The 20,152-nt window shown below is 40.2% G+C and overlaps 1 protein-coding gene across 8 annotated transcripts in view; it reads left to right on the top strand.

Annotated features, from left to right (window-relative positions):
- The window catches only part of ATP8A1 (ATPase phospholipid transporting 8A1), a 232,344-nt gene that overhangs the window by 190,307 nt on the left and 21,885 nt on the right, over positions 1-20,152 (top strand). For 5 of the 8 annotated variants that reach the window (XM_042251351.2, XM_042251349.2, XM_060417595.1 and 2 more), the window contains 3 exons: positions 2,475-2,536; positions 4,756-4,812; positions 5,703-5,810. In XM_042251351.2, the coding sequence (XP_042107285.1) occupies positions 2,475-2,536; positions 4,756-4,812; positions 5,703-5,810 (227 nt within the window). Of the gene's footprint in view, positions 1-2,474; positions 2,537-4,755; positions 4,813-5,702; positions 5,811-9,229; positions 9,656-20,152 lie in introns of those variants that run through there. The other 3 variants (XM_060417599.1, XM_060417597.1, XM_060417596.1) reach the window with 1 other exon arrangement.

Genomic DNA, 20,152 nt, shown 5'->3' with positions numbered 1-20,152 from the left:
TTGGTGCTTGCCTAGTGGGTGTGATATATTTGCTTTTCTTTTTTTTTTTTTTTTTTAATTACCATCCTCCTCTGTTAGAACCAAAGCTCCAGAAGGGCAGGGCACTGTCTGTTAAGTTCACTGTTGTTTCCTATAGTGCCTAGAACAGCTCCTGGCTCACTGTGGGTACCCAGTCCATCACAGACGCCTTCGTGAGAACCTGTGGCCTGAGTCAGGGAATGCGTATCACAGATAAGGCAGTAGCTTCGTGTCCTGCTCGGAGATTTTCATCTCCTTCCTACATTCACGGCTCTGCCAGTACAAAGTGAATAGATTCTCATTACTAGACCCTGGAAATAGCTGTAGTAAAATCTAATTAAATATAAAATATTGACCCAGTGGGCCAGGAGAATCATAATAGCATTTTTTAGATAAAATTTACATACCATAAAATTCACTCTTTTAAATTATATGATTCAGTGTTTCTACTATAGTCACAGAACTGTGCCAGTGCCCCCACTCTCTGATGCCAGAACAGTTTCATCACCTCTTACGCGTGAGCAGTCACTCCTCATTTTTCTATCCCTCTCCCCCAGCCCCTGGCAACCACTGATTTTTGTCTCTGTGGATTTGCCTATTCTGGGCATTTCATAAAAATGGAGTCGTGATACAAGAATTTAAGTGATCCTTATTGTGGCGTAAATCAGGACTTCATTCCTTTTTATGGGTGAATACTATTTCATTGTATGGATAGACCACATTTTGTTTATTCATTCATTCATTGATGAACATTTGGATTCCTCCCACTTTGCGGAGCCATGGGGTGTTGAAATCCAGGGTACAATATAGGACTTAAGTAAGTTTTCTAGGTAGTTTATTTTCCTAATGCAAAATCAGTGTAGGCATGAAAAACTAGCAATGTCCATCACTGAAGCTATTTAGGTACTCTAAATTAGAAAAAAAAAATTTAAAGTAGCACAAAGCAGACAGCATCCAAAACACCTTACCATTTCAAAACACGTTAGCAATGAGAAGTTTAAATGGAATTCCCAACTAATTCCAGCCCCAGAAAAACAGATCCTAGGATTCTCTCTGCATTTGTCTGGGGAACTGCCAAGCCCTCCAGCCTCAGAAGAAGAAATTCACAAGGGGTGCTGCCTGGGGAACCCAAACCTAGCCAAGTCCAGAGAACACGTGCTTCCTCTTTTCAAGAGATAAATGACATATAGCATAAACTGTGTTTTAACATTCTACTTTTTTTGCCCTTTTTTTTGTTTTTTGTTTTCTTCAGCTTTTGAAAGGATGAGATACAGAAGAGATAGAAATAGTTGTATAATGTATGGCTAAACATTCATTCACTTGCTTCAGTGTTTCTCAAAGTATGGTCTATAGACAACCTGAGAATACTCAAGACCTTTTGAGGTCTACGAATGAGGTCAAAATTTCATAGTTTCTAATTTTTTATATTATGAAGACATTATTTGTCTTTTTCATTGCTGCTGCAAAAGCAGCAGTGGGCAAACAGTGGTACAATTGTACTAGAAATCATTATATTCTTCACTACCACACACCCACATTTAAAAAAAAAAAAATGTTTCCCTTAAGAATACCCTTGAAGAAGCTGTAAACCTAATACTTTTATTAAATCCTGAAACTTGATACACATCTTGCTAATATTCTGCATGACAAAATAGGAAGTATGCATAAAGTACTTCAGCCGTACATCAACAAGCAGCAGCTTTATCCACTAGAGTGTCTGGGGGATTGTTTGAGTTATCAGCTGAACCAACTACATCCATGAGGTTACAGAATCATGCATAAGTAAAAGATCCATTCAGAATGAATTTTTCCAATGAATTTTTTTTGAGGTTGTGTGTCAAGTCGCTTTAGTCATGTCTGACTCTGTGACGCTATGGACTGTAGGCCACCAAGCTTCTCTGTCCGTGGGATTCTTCAGGCAAGAGTATGGGAGTGGGGATGTTAGGAGTATTTTTTCTTGTAACATGGGTTTAGAGCACTGTGTAAGTTTCGTGTGTACAGCGGTATATCTTTACTAGTTCTGCATGTGCTGCAGCGTGTTCACCAGCAGAACAGTTTCAGATTCCACTGCAACTAACCTTTAGGAAACTATCTCCACATCTTTAAGAAATGACTTGAGTTTTTAAGTAGTATCAGGGAATAGCCACAGTTACTAGAAAAGGTTATCAAATACTTCTCTCCTTTATAACTCCATGTCTCTGTGAAGCGGGATTTCCCTCATATGTGACTTCCCTGGTGGCTCAGACGGTAAAGCATCTGCCTACAATGCGGGAGACCCGGGTTCAATCCCTGGGTCGGGAAGATCCCCTGGAAAAGGAAATGGCAACTCACTCCAGTGGCTCCATTGTGTAACCCCTGGTTCTTCTCCTTTTGTTCAACACTCCTAAATTGATGAATCTTTGAATGGATTCTGAATTTATTTCCTTTCCCCACAAACCTCTCTTCTTTTCATGTAGGCACTGTATTTGAAAATGGGAAGACTTCTGATTACCTGCTGTTGGGAAACTTTGTTTACACAGTGAGTGCGGCACATTTGCCTCGTTTGCATATGAAATTGAATTACTTCATACGAGCTCATTTTATTTTCAAATTCAAATGTGTGCATTTCTGTATTTAAGGGTTGTTCGCACATCCCTTTTAAAAAGATGTTTTGACTGCTAAGAGATTATCTTATATTAGGTTATAAAAATGTCATTTAGGTTCACTGACTATATAGGCCTTTGGTTGTTCTTATTTTCAGTATTCCTTCTTCACTCTTATTGCCTCACTTTCCCTTTTTGTCTCCCTTGTCCCTTTTTCCTCAGGTTTGTTTCATTGCCCTTGTTCATATTTCCTTGCTTTCCTAAATTCATGGCAAATACTACCATACTAGACTTGGGTGTTTAATAGCTAATTATTCTAGAGTCTCATTAAAAATAAAATGCCAAAAAATTTTAAAATAAAAAATCTCCATTTTTTTGAGATATTTAAGCCACACAAGACATGGACTCCACTGTATAAAATCACTGTATAAATGCTTGTGAGGGATACACAGATGAGTGTGAGTCCCACCCTTCCATTCAAGAGCTAAAAAATGTTTTACAACCATTTTTTCATCTAAAGTCAAAAGCTCCACTGGGATACTAATGCTGAAGGTCATATAGTTAGTCTCCAAAAGATGTGCCCTCCAGCCTTCAACTCTGAATTCTCAAGCCAGTGTCCTCTCCTCTCCTGTGTCCCCGTCCACGGCTTCACAAGTGGGGACCGTGTGCTGTCCTGAATATTAAGCGGGCATTGATACAGCTGATTCCGTTGGTAGAAAAACTATAATGTGATGCTTAAATAACTGATTAATAGGAAGTTAAGACTACTGAGTAACAGAGAGATAAAGGTTTTGGCAAATCCAGGCTCTCCTTTCCATTGACATCAATCCACTCAAGTAGTAAAAGAAAGAAAGAAAAAAAAAAGGAAAAACATATTTGGGAGCCTAGTGGTTTGTTCTCGTACAACATGAGTGTAAAACAAATAATACTTGATGGACTAAGTTTAGATATAAATCAGTAGATGTCATTGGATGTCTCAGAGACATTTTAAAGTATCCAAGTCTTAATAGGGAGTATTTCCTTCATTTTGTGTCAAAATCTCTCTCTTATTTTGGAATTTTTTAATGTAGTCTAAATTAAATATTTAAATTTTAGTAAATGTTTTATTTCTACAGCTCTTTATCCTGAATTGCTATTAGATATCCTGCTGAGAAAGCCCAAGTGCTTCACTTTATCCTGACTTTATGACCCAGTGGGCAGCATCTATACTGCGTATAAACCCTACAGTAAGCAAAAATAGAACTGTGCACTTAAGCACTCACTAATCACCAGTGCTAGGCAAGCACCGCGCTTCCATCCTGGCAAACTATTGGAAGTGCCCTGATTTCCTTTGACTACTAGCAGCATTCAGTATGTTATTTTTATCACAAATAGATAATCATAGATAATGCTGCAATGCTAAGCACCATTCTTGGTATTTTACCTATAAAGTGATGTTTTATCAGATCCCAGTTTATAGATGAAGGAGATGAGACCCAGAGAGCTCAAGTAACCTGCCTTGTTCCTTATCAGAACAGCCAATAAGTGATGGAGTCTTGAGCACACATGGTCTGACTCCATTTAAACGTTATGCTCTCCTATGGAGGACACAGGGCAGTTCATTAAATCTGGGTCCCCTGCTTTAGGATTAATAGCATGGCCACTGATGACAGTGGATGTATACAGGAGATGTAAACACGCTCCTACATGCTACTCCGCAGAGTTTCTAATAAGTCAAGCTACAGAATAAGTGTTCAGATTTCTAAATATCGTTATATGACTTTTATAATTCATCTTTAAAATTTAGAAAATGAAGTCTTTTACTACAGATGATGTAAAATAAACTTAAAGCAATCTCAAGAACCCAAGATTACTGTATACCTTAGACAATTGTCGATCACTACTCATGAATTTTATGAGAAGCAGGCAGGCCCATGCTCAGAAGGCTTGTGGCTGGACTGTCGGACAACGACGATGAGGAGAAGGCAGGGAAAAGAGGCAGGAATGTAAGGCTGTGCGTGGCAGTTCCAGCCGGCCACAGTCAATGTTCAGCCATCAGCTAACTCATTCATTTCTTTGCTGGTTGGACATACAAGTCCAGCTGTGAATAATCTACCAGCCCATTTTATGAACTATCATATTTGTGAAGTAAAATAACGTCTCCCTTCTGTTCTAGTTTGTGGTGATAACTGTGTGCTTGAAAGCTGGATTGGAGACATCATATTGGACCTGGGTAAGAGGATCTTCCGTCACAACCAAGGAATATCACATTTATTTACACATTATCATTAATATTTGTTGTTTTTTCGTTATAACTTGATGTGTCCCCTTACTCCAGTTCCACAGGTGGTTCTATGGGGGTTCAGGACTGGAGGGAGGAAAACGGGGGACTCTAGTTCGGAAACACTGAGTAAAAAATAAGCGTATGTATCACAAGACTTCTCAGAGCCCTTAATATATGGTTGTACATTGTAAATACGCCTGAAAGTGGGAGGCCTTCAAACCTATTGACTAGGAATCTTTTCATGGTAGAGTATGTCACAAGACATGCTCATTGGAAAAGCCATTGGAAAATGATTCTGAAGACCGCTAATATTAGTGGAAGATTTGTCCTCAGACACTTGCAGATTTCCAGCCTGAATAAAAGAAGTTCCATTTTAGATACATTAGTGTTGAAGTACACTCATGTCCAGGTAAAGAGACACAGTCAACAAAAAGAAAGTTAGATGTTCGAGGGAAAGGTGGGCACAAGAAATTTGGATTTGACAGTCCTTAGCACAGAGATTAATATTTGCACAAGTGTCAGCATCTTTCAGGCAGAGCATACAGACGAAAACTAGGGAGGCTTAAAGATGGTAGCAGATAAAACTGATAAGAGTGAAAAGTGAGACCCACCAAAGGAGGTGGGAAAGGAACATACCACAGGTATTATATCATCATAGAAGAGATGTATTTCATGCAAGATCCAGTTAAAACATGCAAATATTTAGTTAATAAGTGCCATAGATAACATTTATGGATACAGTAAAAATAATAATAATAAGGAAATTTGTGAAAGCTTCATCAGTGTGTGAATCCTCTGTCCACCTGCAAGTCTCTGACACAGATTCCCTCCCTCCACAGTTCAGCCACATAGCCATCTGGGGCAGCATCGCACTCTGGGTGGTGTTTTTTGGAATCTACTCATCTTTGTGGCCTGCTGTTCCAATGGCCCCTGATATGTCAGGAGAGGTAATGTATCCTAATAACAGATAATCTGGCAAACCATAAAAATTGTCATTCATTAATGAGCCTTAATTGCTTGGCTTGGGTGTATATTAAAACAGCATTGACCAATTTAAAAAGCTATTTTTAAACTCCACAGTTGTGAGTGATAAAAATTGAGAGAATATTTTAAACTTGGACATTTTACTTAAATCTGACTTACCCTTTCATAAGCATTGCTGGGATAATAAAATATGGTTGTCAGGAGCTTGAATCCTGTTAAGACTATCCCTACAGAAGATGCCATTTTAAAATTAGACCATCAATCCACACATACTTTTTGAATAAGAGATTTGGGGAAATGGTGAGTTTATGTCTTGGGACAGTCTGTCTTTTCTTCTGTTATCTTTCATTCTAAAGAAAAAGGCTACTGTCCTGTATTAAATGCACTTTTAGAGTTGTCTTAATGACATCAGTTTGGTTTTCATTTTGAAAGAGTTAGGCTATCTGACATTTTAGCCTTATCATGGTCCACTTTCAATTCCATCTGTCACTTTCTCATTATACTGGTAGGAACTGAGTTATTAGGTGTTCGTGGGGGAGTGTCATAAGATCGCCTTTCGTACAGAAGGGATTCCAGCAGTAGGAGAGTGTATTATTTCAATTGCAGGAAATTTGACATAAAATGTATAAAAGAAAATGTGGAAAACATTTCAGGATTTCCTGTGACCTCACAGTAACTTGCAAATCGTGGTAACGTGAGCTCCGTTACAGCACATTGTTTTCCCGAAGTCACAGGAAACCTTTCCAGGGGCTTCTATTATTTGTTTCCCTAAGTACTGCCTGAGTACCTTTCACTTTTGACAGTCTGGTTTATAGATCATTTTCATGAAATTTTATCTGACAGCATCCTGCTTTTTATAAATTAGCAGAATGCAGACACATTAAAAAAAATTTGTGGCTAAATTTATTAGAGAGAGGCTTTATATACTATTACAGCAAAACCAGACGTATTGAGGAGTATGTACTTCCTTCCACCAAAGGGAAGGCTTCTTCTGAAACGTGGACTGTGAACTTAAGCATGTATTTTAAGGAGAACAGAAAGAAAACTGTGAATATGTCTCCTTCCCTTGATTTGCATCCTTTTTTCTTGAAGGAATAAAATCAAAGCTTGCATATATCCACTTATGCCACCTGGAAATTCCAATCCTACTCTGTTTTTATTTGATGTGCACTGTCTGATTGGACCGGCTTTTCCCCAAGGTCGATTCTAACTTAATACCTTTTTCATTAGACCTCATTTTACCTCATGTCTGAATGTTTTATTTTCAGAATGAATGACACAAAAGATTTTGAAATCGAGATAGTTTGAGCAGCTGTAGCCAGTCGCTTTGAAGACAAGAACAGAGTTTTTGACCACCTACTTCTAGGACAAGTGTGAAGTTTGACTGGCTTTTAGCCAACCAAATATAATTCTACCCTTGCCTATAGAATTCCTGGTATTACCCAAACACAAAACTTAATATCTTCTCTTGAGATTTGCGGTGATGCTGTGTTTAATTCAAAGTGAAATGAATGTCAGTACCCCATCACATTTCTGTTCACTTCATATACAGTGGGAAGTGCTAACAGGGCTTCTTTTTCTTGTTTTATTGCTACTAATACTTTGAATACAATGTTTAAATAGCTAATGCCCTATGGAAAATAGAAAGAATGGATTAATTCAGCTGTTGGCTTGGCTAAATTGTCCAAGATGTAAATTTGTTTAATGTATTTAAAGGAAAGAGTAATACTTTAAAATTATGTAGTACTTGGTGCTTGCAGAGTGTCCTGGTGTGCATATGTGTGTTAATGAGCTTCACGGCCACTCCAGAAAAGGAAGATGAGAAGAGCACCACTCACATTCTCTGGGAGAGAGAGTCTATGCTCACGGTTTCCTGAGCACAAGGGTTTTAGGACCCAAAATATTATAGCAATACTCTGCTTTTGAATCTTTTTATTGTATACAGTCACTAATTCTATTACAATCCAGTTAATTTCAAAAAGAAATAACTACCCTTAGATTTGCATTTTTAATCTTAAAATTCTATATTTCAACCAAGAATGTAGCCAAATGCATATATGTGAAAAATTCATTTATGTGCCAGGAGTTATACTTCTGTGTATGTATATATATATATATACACACACACATATATATACACACACACATATATCATTGGCCAACTATCTTGAGTAAAACTTACTTGTTCGTCCTTTAACTTTCACAGCAATATACTATTACAGTGTATATTACAGATATTTTATTTGTATATTGCAAGTAGCTATATAGTGTTGTAAATAACACGGGGATAAGTACAAATATTAGCATTCCCTGACTTGACATGTTTTACGTAATCCATATAATGAAACACAACCCCAGGCATTTTCCAGAAAATAATAATGCTGTTCCAAAGGATTCCTGGTGTGCTATGAAGGTAACTTTCTGTCACCACCAGCAACAGGCTCGTGAGTGTCTAATCCAAGGACCCTACCCCTGGGACTCCATATCTCTCCTGTTTTGATTTGGTGGCAGCTCCTCCCTAAAGTAAATAATTAAATACATGTGTATGTTTGGGTTGTCTTAAAGGCATAGGAAGGCCATTCGGCATAGTAAAGCATTAATAGAGATGGTTAGGCAGACTAAAAACAGCAGCCCCAGTCCCCCCATCCTGGTTCAGGTGGTATTTTGTAGGATGAGGTACTATGGGGTTTAAAAGGAATTGACACAATAAAGTTCTTCAAAAAGACAGCTAAGATCTGGGAAGAACAATGCTAAAAATACATAAGGTCTATTGAATGCTTTGAGTATTTTATATGCATTTATTCTATCAATTCAGCAGCTATTTGTTGAGATTCTACTGTGGGTCAGGCACTGTGGATTCATTAGTGAATAAAATAAATAAAAATCCATGCCCTTCTCAATGTTTCTACTGGAAGGAGACAAAATAAGTGAAATATAGATGGATATAAGTGCTATGGAGAGAACACAGCAGGCAAGAGAAGCTGAGAACCATGACTCCATTGTTTCCCATACCTTGTGGCTTTCAGTCATGGTCCAGTCACAGGCTCTTGAGGGGCTTGGGAGAGGGGTGTCATGATCTTGACGTGTGCTGTAGCACCAGGACTGTGACCACGGTGTTATGAACCACCTAGGAGATTGTTGCAAGAACCTAGGCCAAAAGTAACGGTGGTTTGGGCCAGGAGGACGGCCGTGGTGCAAGGGGTCAGAGTCTGAAGCTGATCTGAAGGTAGACCCTGTAGGATTTGCTGACAGATTGGATGTGAGAAGTGACAGGAAAAGAAGTTGAGGTGGGCGCCATCGTGTTGGTCACAACCATTAGAACGTGCTTGTCCTCAACTCACCAAATCCTCCCAGCAAACCTGTAACCGTACCCATTTTACAGATGAGAACACAGAGGCCTAGAGAAGTTAAGTAAGTGCCTCGTCTGATACCCAAATCTGAAGCGACAGAGGACAGACTTCGCCGTGTGGCCCATGGTCAGCTGCCTTACCCACTGCCCCATGCTGCTGCTCTGATCCTGTTTATTCAGAGGAATTCTGAGGGGACTCCCCCTCGTTGCTATTTCAAGGATCTGGGTGGATGAGGAGATCTCTGTGTTCTGGTTTCCTGACAGCCGTGGCTCCTCCGTGCTTCTCTCCCTGTGGGCATGGCGGCGTCCTGGCCTTCCTCCATCCACCCTCCGCATCCCAGCTGCGGTGCTCCCCCTCCTCCTCACGCGTCCACTGCCCCTTCTTGTCTTGACTGATCTGCTCTGACGTAATGATGTCGACTGCCCCATTAGTGTTCAGTAAATGATTGCGAAGTAAAACTGCCTTTTTTCCATGCTTGTATGTTTTGAACAAACACACGAGAAACAGTGGCATAGAGTTGACAGAGAGACAGAGCTCGGCTCAGATAAGACCCTGGTGCTGACATCCAGAGATTTTCTGGCCGCAGAACAGGATGCTGGCCTCTCTTAACCAACCACAGTCCCTGCCACTAGCGCTGCTCGGCAGAGCCACGCTCATCTGCGCCTGTGAAGCTCCTTCCTGCTCCTAAGGTTTGGGTGCTCTGTGGACCTCTCTCCAGTGTTTTGTCTTCAGACAAACATCGTACATGTTGAAGAGCACAGATTATTCTGCTCTAATTAGCACTAACTGGAGCACAGGGTGCGAATTATACACGTTAGGCAACTAACTGTACACAAGTTAGACCACTTACAGGTATGGGTCTCAGGCGTCTACACTCAGCTTGGACACATACTCATACACTGATCAGGGCTTTATAGTTGTTTCCAATCTGTGTTCTTGATGTGTCTTTTCAGCCATCTGGAGACAAAGCCATTTCTCTCAATATGTTGAAAGAAAATCCTTATTCACGAGGAGGGGGAGGGAAGAGAACTAGCATTTATCGTGCACCCATTTTATTCTCCAGGCACTGGTTTTGATCCCAGGCCTTGGCGGTTTCATTTAAATCCATATCACAAACCTATGGAGTAAGCAGAGCAATACAAGTCACCCAGAGAATTCACCCCAGGTTTTCCTCTCAAATCCCTTCAGTTGCTCTAACATCCTGAGGAACTAAATACCTTCTCTTTAATGCCCATTCCTGTTCCTTACTCTCAGATAGGGACGCTTTCTTTTCTCCTTGCAACCGTTTTCCTTGCATTCTATTGATTTCTCTGATATATCTGCTATTTCCCAGAATACCCAGAGCCCTGATCAATTTCCCTTAGTTTGTTAGATATAAAAGCATTCCCATCTCTCTTTGAAAGTGCCTAGATTTTTAATTCTCCCCTCTCAACACCTCCTAACTCCCTCAACACACATATAGAGACTCTGTCTCACTTTGTATCCCAACTTCTCATGTCCTCTTAGCAATATCAGCGTGTCTAATACCCACTCGTTAAATATATATATATATAATATATATGTAATTGAAAACCCAATCAACCCACATCATCAGAGAATGTACAGTTGCCACTCAGATGATAGTAGGACCTCATTTACTGAGGGTCAGTCATTGTCACAAGTACTTTTCATATCTTCACTCGCTTAACACTGAGAATATTTAACGCGACACTATAAGGTAGTTCCTGTCACACATTTCACTGACACAGAGTGGTTAAATAATTTTCTCAAGGTCACACAGCTTGTAAGTTATCTCTGAGCTGCCTTTGGAACGCAGCCAGTCTTTCCCCTTTACCACTATACACACTGTTCTCTGTCCCTTTAACATTTTTTCTCTCGCCTTTTCACTTCTCTACATTTTTCTCCTGGCCGTTAGTATAAATGCCTTTAAATGTCAGTTCCCCAATCAAAGTACTTACTTCTATCTGGTTGGTCAACTAAGCCATCCATTATCTGCATATAATATTTCCATCTTCAGCTGTGCTCAGCTGCCTGTATCACTAATCAGGCATCGTTCCTTCAACACATTCTACATGCTTGAAATTTACCAGAAATCCATCCCCTAGATATCTGAGCCTTCAGGGCAGACATGAGCCGCTCCAGCCAGGGCCAGAGAGGACTCTTCTCAGTTGGTGGGCAGGGTGTTGCCATTTGGGAAACATTCCTTCCTATAGTTTTGTTTCTACTACAGTAATTCTACATCTCTGCCCATAATAAGATTCAAATGATAATGATTAACAAGCATTCCAGTACCACAAATATTGAAATATTTAGCTATTAAGAAGGAATTACGACATCACAGCAGGGGGAGAGTGGATTCTGCAAAGGTGGAGAATGAGACAATAAGAAATTATTTAGAAAAGGAAAAGAAAGAAAAAAATAGCATGACAAGTTTGACTGTGACTTTAAATATGTCACTGTCTTCCCCTCCTCTCACAAATATGGTTGTGATTTAAGGGGAGGACTTTTTTTTTTTTTCAGACCTGACTTGTATTTTTTCACACCAGTACAACAATTTATGGGGCAAGGTAGACCCTGGGGAGAAGTGCTGTGTTATATAAACATATGCTGGCCTGCTTTTTCTGACTTGTCTCAGTGATGTTACTATTTCTTGAAGTTTCAGAAGGAAATGTTTTAGGCACTCTGATTAGTACACCAGATTACAAAATAAAAAGCAAGTTCCATCAAGGATCATTTCATATCACGACGAATACCAGAAGGTTAGTAGTGGCAGAGCTTTCCAGTGCATCGCGGCCGCGCAGACACATGCTGTAAAGTCTTCCCGAGCGCCATCTGGTTCTGCTCTCCCTGGCCTGAGGGATCTATAAAACTACTGAAGGAAATTGGAGTTAAGAAACGAGCATGTGTTTTACAGAATTTCAGATCTCTTGATTGAGGTTTGTAAAGTCTCTCTGAAAAACAATAAAAATCTTTGTTGAACCCTTTACTGTCACCCCTGTAGGAAAGGTATTAATCAACCACATTAGTGATAAGATTTTCCTAAATTGTGCTGTTGCCCATTTTACCAACACAGTGAGTTACTTTACATACGAGGAATTTCCTGGTTTCAAATAGTCCTTATTCATCTCTCAGCTTTTAATTACCTAGATAGCATGTAATAATTTATAGGTCACAAGACCTGCCCTGGTGGATAGGGTGGGGCAGTGTTTTGATATAAAGGAGTTTCATCCGAGATTACTGGGTTTAGCCAAGTAGCCTGGGGAGAACAACTGCTCTAAACTCTATCAAATGTTCTTCAGTCAACCAACAGTTGGGATCCCATCCAATAAAACGTGCCATTGGTCACCATCCTCAGAGCCCTGACAGTGAATGAGACAGGCAGACTGTCACAGATCTTAAAGAAGCTGGCCACGTGGCCACTTCCAAGCCCATTTTGTAAAGAGAAGTCTTGAAGAAATGCTGAGAAGCAGAGACATCAGTGTGACTAACGGCAGATCAGGACACGGGCACACACATGGGCATAGAGTTCTCTTTAGAGTTGCTGTGAGAGCTGGCATTGCTTTTTGTAGGCACAGCACCTTTTCCTACAATACGGAGCACATATGTATTCAGCATCTAGGATACGTGTGTTACTCTGTGTTAAGCAGTGGAGGATGCGCAGGTGAACAGAATTGGTCAAGATCCTTAAGGATTTTGTTTTTAACGATGGGATATGGATGTCATAAATGTGAGGGATGAGGCAGTGCACCCCAAGTGCCATGATAGTGAGCAAGGCATGGAAAGCAGAATAAAGCTGCTCTTAGTATGGCAGAACTTTGGCTGTTTGTTTTCTAGAGTCACTTCATTCTTGCATCCATTCATTCCATAATTATGCATTAAGTATGTAGTTGGTTCTAGGCATGGTGTCTGAATAGTGGATTAATTAGGCAAGATTCCCATGAGTGTTTAGGTTGACAGGACCAGTGAGTAAGAAGGGAAAAGTCACTAAGTCAGTTAACAAATGGCTAAATGTTGAATGATTAAAGATGATTTCACAAAGTGATAGGAAGAAAACAGGGTGATATGATAAGGGACAGGATTGTAATGGCTGCTCCAAGAAGGTCTTTTGGAAGAAGGGACGATTAAGCTGAAGTTTAAATGACCCAGAGATACCTTCAAGTGAAGAAGAGCATTCCAGGGCTAACGGAACAACTCATGCCCAGGCTCTGAGGCAGGAATGAGGCTAATGTGTTCGAAGACTGAAAAGTCAGTGTCACTGGAGTTGAAAAAGTAGGAAAGAGCACTATGAAAAGAGCCAGTGAAAGGGGCAGAAAGTAGATCACCACTCCTAGCTTAGCGCTCTAGCTCATGAGTCTGGTACAGCTTGTTTTTGAGCTGCATGCCAGGGAACAATCAGAAATGCTCATAAAAGAAACCATGAATGTCACCGTGCCATCTGCTTCAATAAAGCTCATAATTGGACACAACTCTTGCATTCTGTGATATGGTAAGAATGAGTCAATGAGTTCAAAAGCTAGTTGGTTCCAAATTATCACTTAGCCCCCCTAGTGTGTATCATGCAAAGCAAGTTATTTTATGGCATATTTTTGATGTTAAAAAAAGTAACTGGATTAAACAAGATAGACACATTTCTCTCTCATATGAAAAAAGAAAAGTCCAATGGAGCCAGATAGTTCAAGACTGTTGTGGTAGCTGCACAGTCATCAAAGACCAGACTTCTTCTATCTTGCTGCATAGTAAACCTTAGTGTACTTCCTCATAGTCCAAAATGGCTGCTTAAGCTCTAGCCATTTATCAACATTCCAGCCAACATGAAAAAATTAACCCTTTCTCTTTGAAGTTCTTTCCTAGACGTTGCCCACCGTATTTCTACTTAGCTCTCATTAACCAAAGCTAGTCACATGGTCATACTTAGCTACAATAAGACAGCCAGAGGAATATAGTCTGAGCTGGAGGAAAAGATGATTCAAGATTCAAGTGGCTGCATCTAAGAAAGTGAGCAGAAACATATTAGGAGGCAACTAGAAGTCTCTGCCATGATAGTCAACAATTTTTCTACATAAGCCATATGTCACTTTATGTCTTGCCATAGTTAAATCTTTTTTGAAGTTTTGAATTTTTAAAATATAATTTCCTAAAACAGATGGTAATTAGAAGATGAATGGAGATGTTAGTTAGATGGTGGTGATTTTGCAATATATAAATGTATAAAATCAACACATTGCACTCCTTATACTTACATAAGGTTATATGTCAATTATATCTCAATAAATTAGGAAAATAAATTTTTTAAAGAAAAATTCCTGCCATCTGCAACATAGGCCATATATGTTTCACAGATTGAGTTACTAGTAATCAAAGAATTGATGCTTTATGAGATGGTTTTTTGTTTTTTTATTTTTGCTTGTTTGAACTTTCCTTTATTTTTCATCTTTAAAATGAGAATAAAATAGTGCCTATCTCATGGTATTGATTTTTTTACCTTTTTTTTGAGATGGCTTTTAAGCAGGTAAAATATAGAGCACTGAGATATGGTACCTTATCTTTAATATAACTTCTCCAGTAGCATCAGAACATTTTTAAGTTGTATTTCTCATAGCAAGAAGAATATTTTGTTACTAATTTTGTCATCATTTTTCTGGTACTTTAAAGTTTTTTAAATAGCACAGTGAAGAAGATTAAAATAAAGCAAAACAAATTCTGTTCTTAATTACTTTTACTGTTCTGGGAACTACACCCCTAGAAAAATTTCAAAGCTGTACAGTTTCTAATGCTCTTGATTTCTTTTAAAATAGACTATTTTTGCATGTTCATTTTCCAGTATATATTGATACATAGTCAAATTTTACTTTAAAAAAATAAAGTTGGCTTCCGATTGATCTGATTGATCCTAGTGGCTCAGATGGTAAAGAATCTCCCTACAATGCAGGAGACCTGGGTTTGATCCCTGGGTCGGGAAGATCCCCTGGAAGAGGACATGGCAACCCACTCCAGTATTCTTGCCTGGAGAATCCCCATGGACAGAGGGCCTGGAGACTACAGTCCATGAGTAGCAGAGTCAGACCCAATGGAGCGACTAAGCACAAGCACAGCACATTGATACACAGTCAACTTTTACTTAAAAAAAAAAAAACTTAGCTTCTGATTGATCTAGGTCCCAAGTAGCTCTTCCTCCTATTCCTCTGATAATCTTTTTTAATCATTTGTTTGCAGAGAGTGGAGATACAAAGGTTGTTTCTTGCATTATTTAGCTGGATTGAATATTGAGTCCCACAGGGTGATCATGCCTTCTTCAGTTCCTCACCACCACCCAGGAATGTCCAAGGGGGAAGGAGCACAGAAACGCTGTGAACTGGCATCTCATTTACATGTTTTCTCAGATTTTCTTTGCTTGAAACAATTTGCGTATTTTCTAAAATTTTTGTTTGTTTGGGATAATCCAAGCGAAGGGCTTTCTTTGTCTCAGAGTAATCAAGAGCTTCTGGTAATAACTGCAAACATATTGAGGTTTATCCGAAAACCCTTCTCCTTAGTTATTTTCTGGGTGTTCTGCCCTGTCTATTTTTATGGAGAAAGTAATTCATCCCACATAAGAGCCCAATTCAGCTCAGTGCAACTGAGATTTATGGAGCGCCTCTGCATCAGGACCTACACTGGGTGACAGTGGATCAAAAGTTGACAAAATAGAGTCCTTCTATGGAGCCTGAGTTGTGAGCAAACCAACAAGTCGACAGAACATTAGAATGTAAGATCAGGATGCACAGGGGCTGGCCCAGGACAGGCCACTCTGCACGCTATAGCTTGGAGAGCTTAGAACAGTTTCTTGGAACTACTGTTCCCCGCACTGTTCAGGAAGGCAAGAGAAAGAAGGACTTTCAAAGTAGTGTGTGGTTAGTCATGTCCAGCTCTGTGACCCCATGGACTATAGTCCACCAAGCGCCTCTGTCTATGGGATTCTCCAGGCAAGAATACCAGAGTAGGTTGCCATTCCCATCTCTAGGGGATCTTCCCCACCCTGGGATCAAACCTGGGTCTCCTGCATTGCAGGCAGATTTTTTAGTACCTGAGCAAACAAGGAAACCATTCAAAGTAGACAGCAGCCAAAACAAAGAGGGAGGTTGGAGTTGCTAAGGGAGGGGATGGTTGGAGCTAGAACTGAAAAGTTTAGCAAAGACTAGGTCACAGAAAATTACCCAATTATCATTTACATCATTCCCTTAACCCATGGCAGATTGTTTTTCTTTATGAAATTCATAGTATTCTAGAAAGTACCCGAGGCCATAGAGTACAAATTGGGTCAGAGGACATGGCATATAAATGCTAGTAATAAGCTAGTGAGTGATTTAAAAATTTTGTATTTTGGCATGAATATGTATCACATAATTGAAATTTTGTAAGAATGCTGTTGTGCCAAAATAAGACATCAAAGACCTATCTCAATGATAACCACCAGAGCATAGAACTTGGCATATGTGTTCCTCTGCCTTCAGGTTTTATCAGAGGGAAGTTTCAAGCCTCACTACCCAACATGAGCAGAAAACCTTCCCTGGAAGTTCATCTCTTCAAGCCAAAGTCCACATGAGCTTGAAATTTGTCTCTGATTAAAGTGCAGAGTGATGAATTCACCATTTAGTGTTGACCCAATGATGCTTGTTACATACCTCTGAGTTCAACCCCGTGCCCAGGTACCATAACAGATTCAGACAGAAAGGGTTAAGTTTCAGAGAAAGGCTCCCACAACTTGGAGACCTCTGTCACACCATGGTGTTTCCCAGGCCTATATATGAAACCTTTGCAAGTTTAAATTCAAATAACACAGTATTACCTGAAAGCAGATTTGATTTTGATGAGCTCATATCAGGTTTTCATACATCAAGGGCAGTGTTGCCAGGAGAAGGCACAATTTTGATGCAGTAAAAGCATTCTGTTTATATTTTACATTAAAAATATAGATGTTCAGTTCAGTCACTCAGTCGTGACCAATTCTTCATGACCCCATGGACTATAGCACACCAGGCTTCACCAGCTCTCTGAGAGTTGTCCATCACCAACTCTCAGAGCTTGCTCAAACTCATGTCCATTGAGTCAGTGATGCCATCCAACCATCTCATCCTCTGTCATTCCCTTCTCCTCCTGCCTTCAATCTTTTCCAGCATCAAGGTCTTCTCAATTGAGTCAAATCTTCACATCAGGTGGCCAAAGTACTGGAGTTTCAGCTACAGCATCAGTCCTTCCAATGAATATTCAGGACTGATCTCCTTTAGGATGGACTGGTTAGATCTCCTTGCAGTCCAAGGGACTCTCAAGAGTCTTCTCCAACACCACAGTTCAAAAGCATCAATCCTTTAGCGCTCAGCTTTCTTTATAGTCCAACTCTCACATCCATACATGACTACTGGAAAAACCATAGCCTTGACTAGATGGACCTTTGTTGGCAAAGTAATGTCTCTGCTTTTCAATATGTTGTCTAGGTTGGTCTTAGCTTTTCTTCCAAGGAGCAAGCGTCTTTTAATTTCATGGCTGCAGTCACCATCTGCAGTGATTTTGGAGTCAAAAAGAGTCTGTCACTGTTTCCATTGTTTCCCCATCTATTTACAGTGAAGTGGTGGGACTGGATGCCATGATCTTAGTTTTCTGAATGTTGAGCTTTAAGCCAACTTTCTCACTCTCCTCTTTCACTTTCATCAAGTGGCTCCTAAGTTCTTCGCTTTCTGTCATGAGGATGGTGTCATCTGCATATCTGAGGTTATTGATATTTCTCTCGGCAATCTTGATTCCAGCCTGTGCTTCATCCAGCCCGGCATTGCACACGATATACTCTGCATAAAAGTTAAATAAGCAGGGTGGCAATATAGAGCCTTGACATACTCCTTTCCTGACTTGAAATCAGTCAGTTGTTCCATGTCCAATTCTAACTATTGCTTTTTTTTTTTTTAACTTTATTTTACTCTACAATACTGTATTGGTTTTGCCATACATCAACATGAATCCGCCACGGGTGTACACGTGTTCCCTGAGCCCCCCTCCCACCTCCCTCCCCATACCCTATTACTTCTTGACCTGCATACAGATTTCTCAGAAGCAGGTGAGGTGGTCTGGTATTCCCATCTCTTGAAGAATTTTCCACGGTTTGTTGTGATCCACACAGTCAAAGGCTTTGGTGTAGTCAATAAAGCAGAAGTAGATGTTTTACTGGAACTCTTCTTGCTTTGTCAATGATCCAATAGATGTTGGCAGTTTGATCTCTGGTTCCTCTGCCTTTTCTAAATCCAACTTGAACATCTGGAAGTTCACAGTTCACGTACTGTTGAAGCCTGGCTTGAAGAATTTTAAGCATTGCTTTGCTAGTGTATGAGATCAGTGCAGTTGTGCAGTAGTTTGAACATTCTTTGGCATTGCCTTTCTTTGGGACTGGAGTGAAAACTGACCTTTTCCTATCCTGTGGCCACTGCTGAGTTTTCCAAATTTGCTGGCATATGGAGTGCACCACTTTCACAGCATAATCTTTTAGGACTTGAAATAACTCAACTGGAATTCCATCACCTTTACTAGCATTGTTCGTAGTGATGCTTTCTAAGGTCCACTTGACTTCGCATTCCAGGATGTCTGGCTCTAGGCAAGTGATCACACCACTGTGGTTATCTGGATCATTAAGATCTTTTTTGTATAGTTCTTCTGTGTGGTCTTTAGCATTCAAGACTCTAAAGGATATCACTGTATCTCAGGTTCAGTGAATCAGCTCCTCTCATCCCCTGAGAAAGGGAGCTCAAGGAGAATGTAACCATGCAGGTAGGCTAAATGAGATGGGGCTGAAAGTGAAACACAGCCACAGAAACCTACCTTTTCCAAAGAAACGTTCAACTCATACAGCAGAGACAAAACACTTAAGAGCAATGGGAAGGAAGATCCACAGCCCGGTGGGAAAAATCTAGAAAGTTTGTATGAAAAGAAGCAATAAATGCAAACCTGAAGTTGAGTACTGACTTCTTTTTCTTTTAATGAAAATGATTTCATGGAGACACTGCTTTCAGAGGAGATCGGAAGGGTGAACTGAGACATAAGAGGAGATGGAAAAGTGAAAGTGAAGTCGCTCAGTTGTGTCTGACTGTTTGTGACCCCATGGACTGTAGCCCACCAGGCTCCTCCATCCGTGGGATTCTCCAGGCAAGAGTAATGCAGTGAGTTGCCATTTCCTTCTCCAGGAGATCTTCCCAACCCAGGGAGATAAGAGGAGTTTAATTATCTATTAACTGGGTAGATGGCTCTGAAAAAGAGAACAGTGGAGGTCGTGAGCTTTGAGGCTCACAAAACCATATCACAGTACAGACCATCTCTGAAGAGTTGTTCTACCTAACTGTTTCAGAGAAGCTGTAGCCAGAAAAAAACACTTAAATTCTTGGATCTGAAGCCACACTCGACCAAATCCTAAGAAGCACATGATAGGATATATAAGCTGTATGTAATACAAGCTTTGGGAGTTTTCAAAGTATTGTGAACCTATCCTAGTACAGTACTATATAGCTGATTGTGTTAGTTGAGTACCTAGGCTAATTTCATTGGACTTATGAACAAATTGGGCTTATAAATGTGCTCGCAGAACAGAACTCGTTTGTATGTAGTGAACTTAGTGTGTATTCTCCAGCACACGGATGGTGAGTGCTATGGAGAACCCCAGTGCAGGAAAGAGGATGGAAAGCCCTGCAGACAGGGTGGGGTGCTGTTTCAGGTGGCGTGGCCGTGGGAGAGCTCTGAAGATGGCCTCTGAGCAAAGACCAGAGCAGGGTGGGCATGACCTATGGCTCCCTGGACGAAGAGAGTCACAGACAGGAGGAGCAAACACTGATGAGGCCAGAGTGTGAAAGCACAACAGGGAGGGAGGGGACTTCCACTGAAAAAAGATGGATCAAGCCCTACTCCCCTCTCCCCAAATTACATAAATATCTAGTTATGATTGC

Source organism: Ovis aries, chromosome 6 (genome assembly GCF_016772045.2).
Source record: "Ovis aries strain OAR_USU_Benz2616 breed Rambouillet chromosome 6, ARS-UI_Ramb_v3.0, whole genome shotgun sequence".
NCBI lineage: Eukaryota > Metazoa > Chordata > Mammalia > Artiodactyla > Bovidae > Ovis > Ovis aries.
This window is presented reverse-complemented; position numbering and strand designations above follow the sequence as displayed.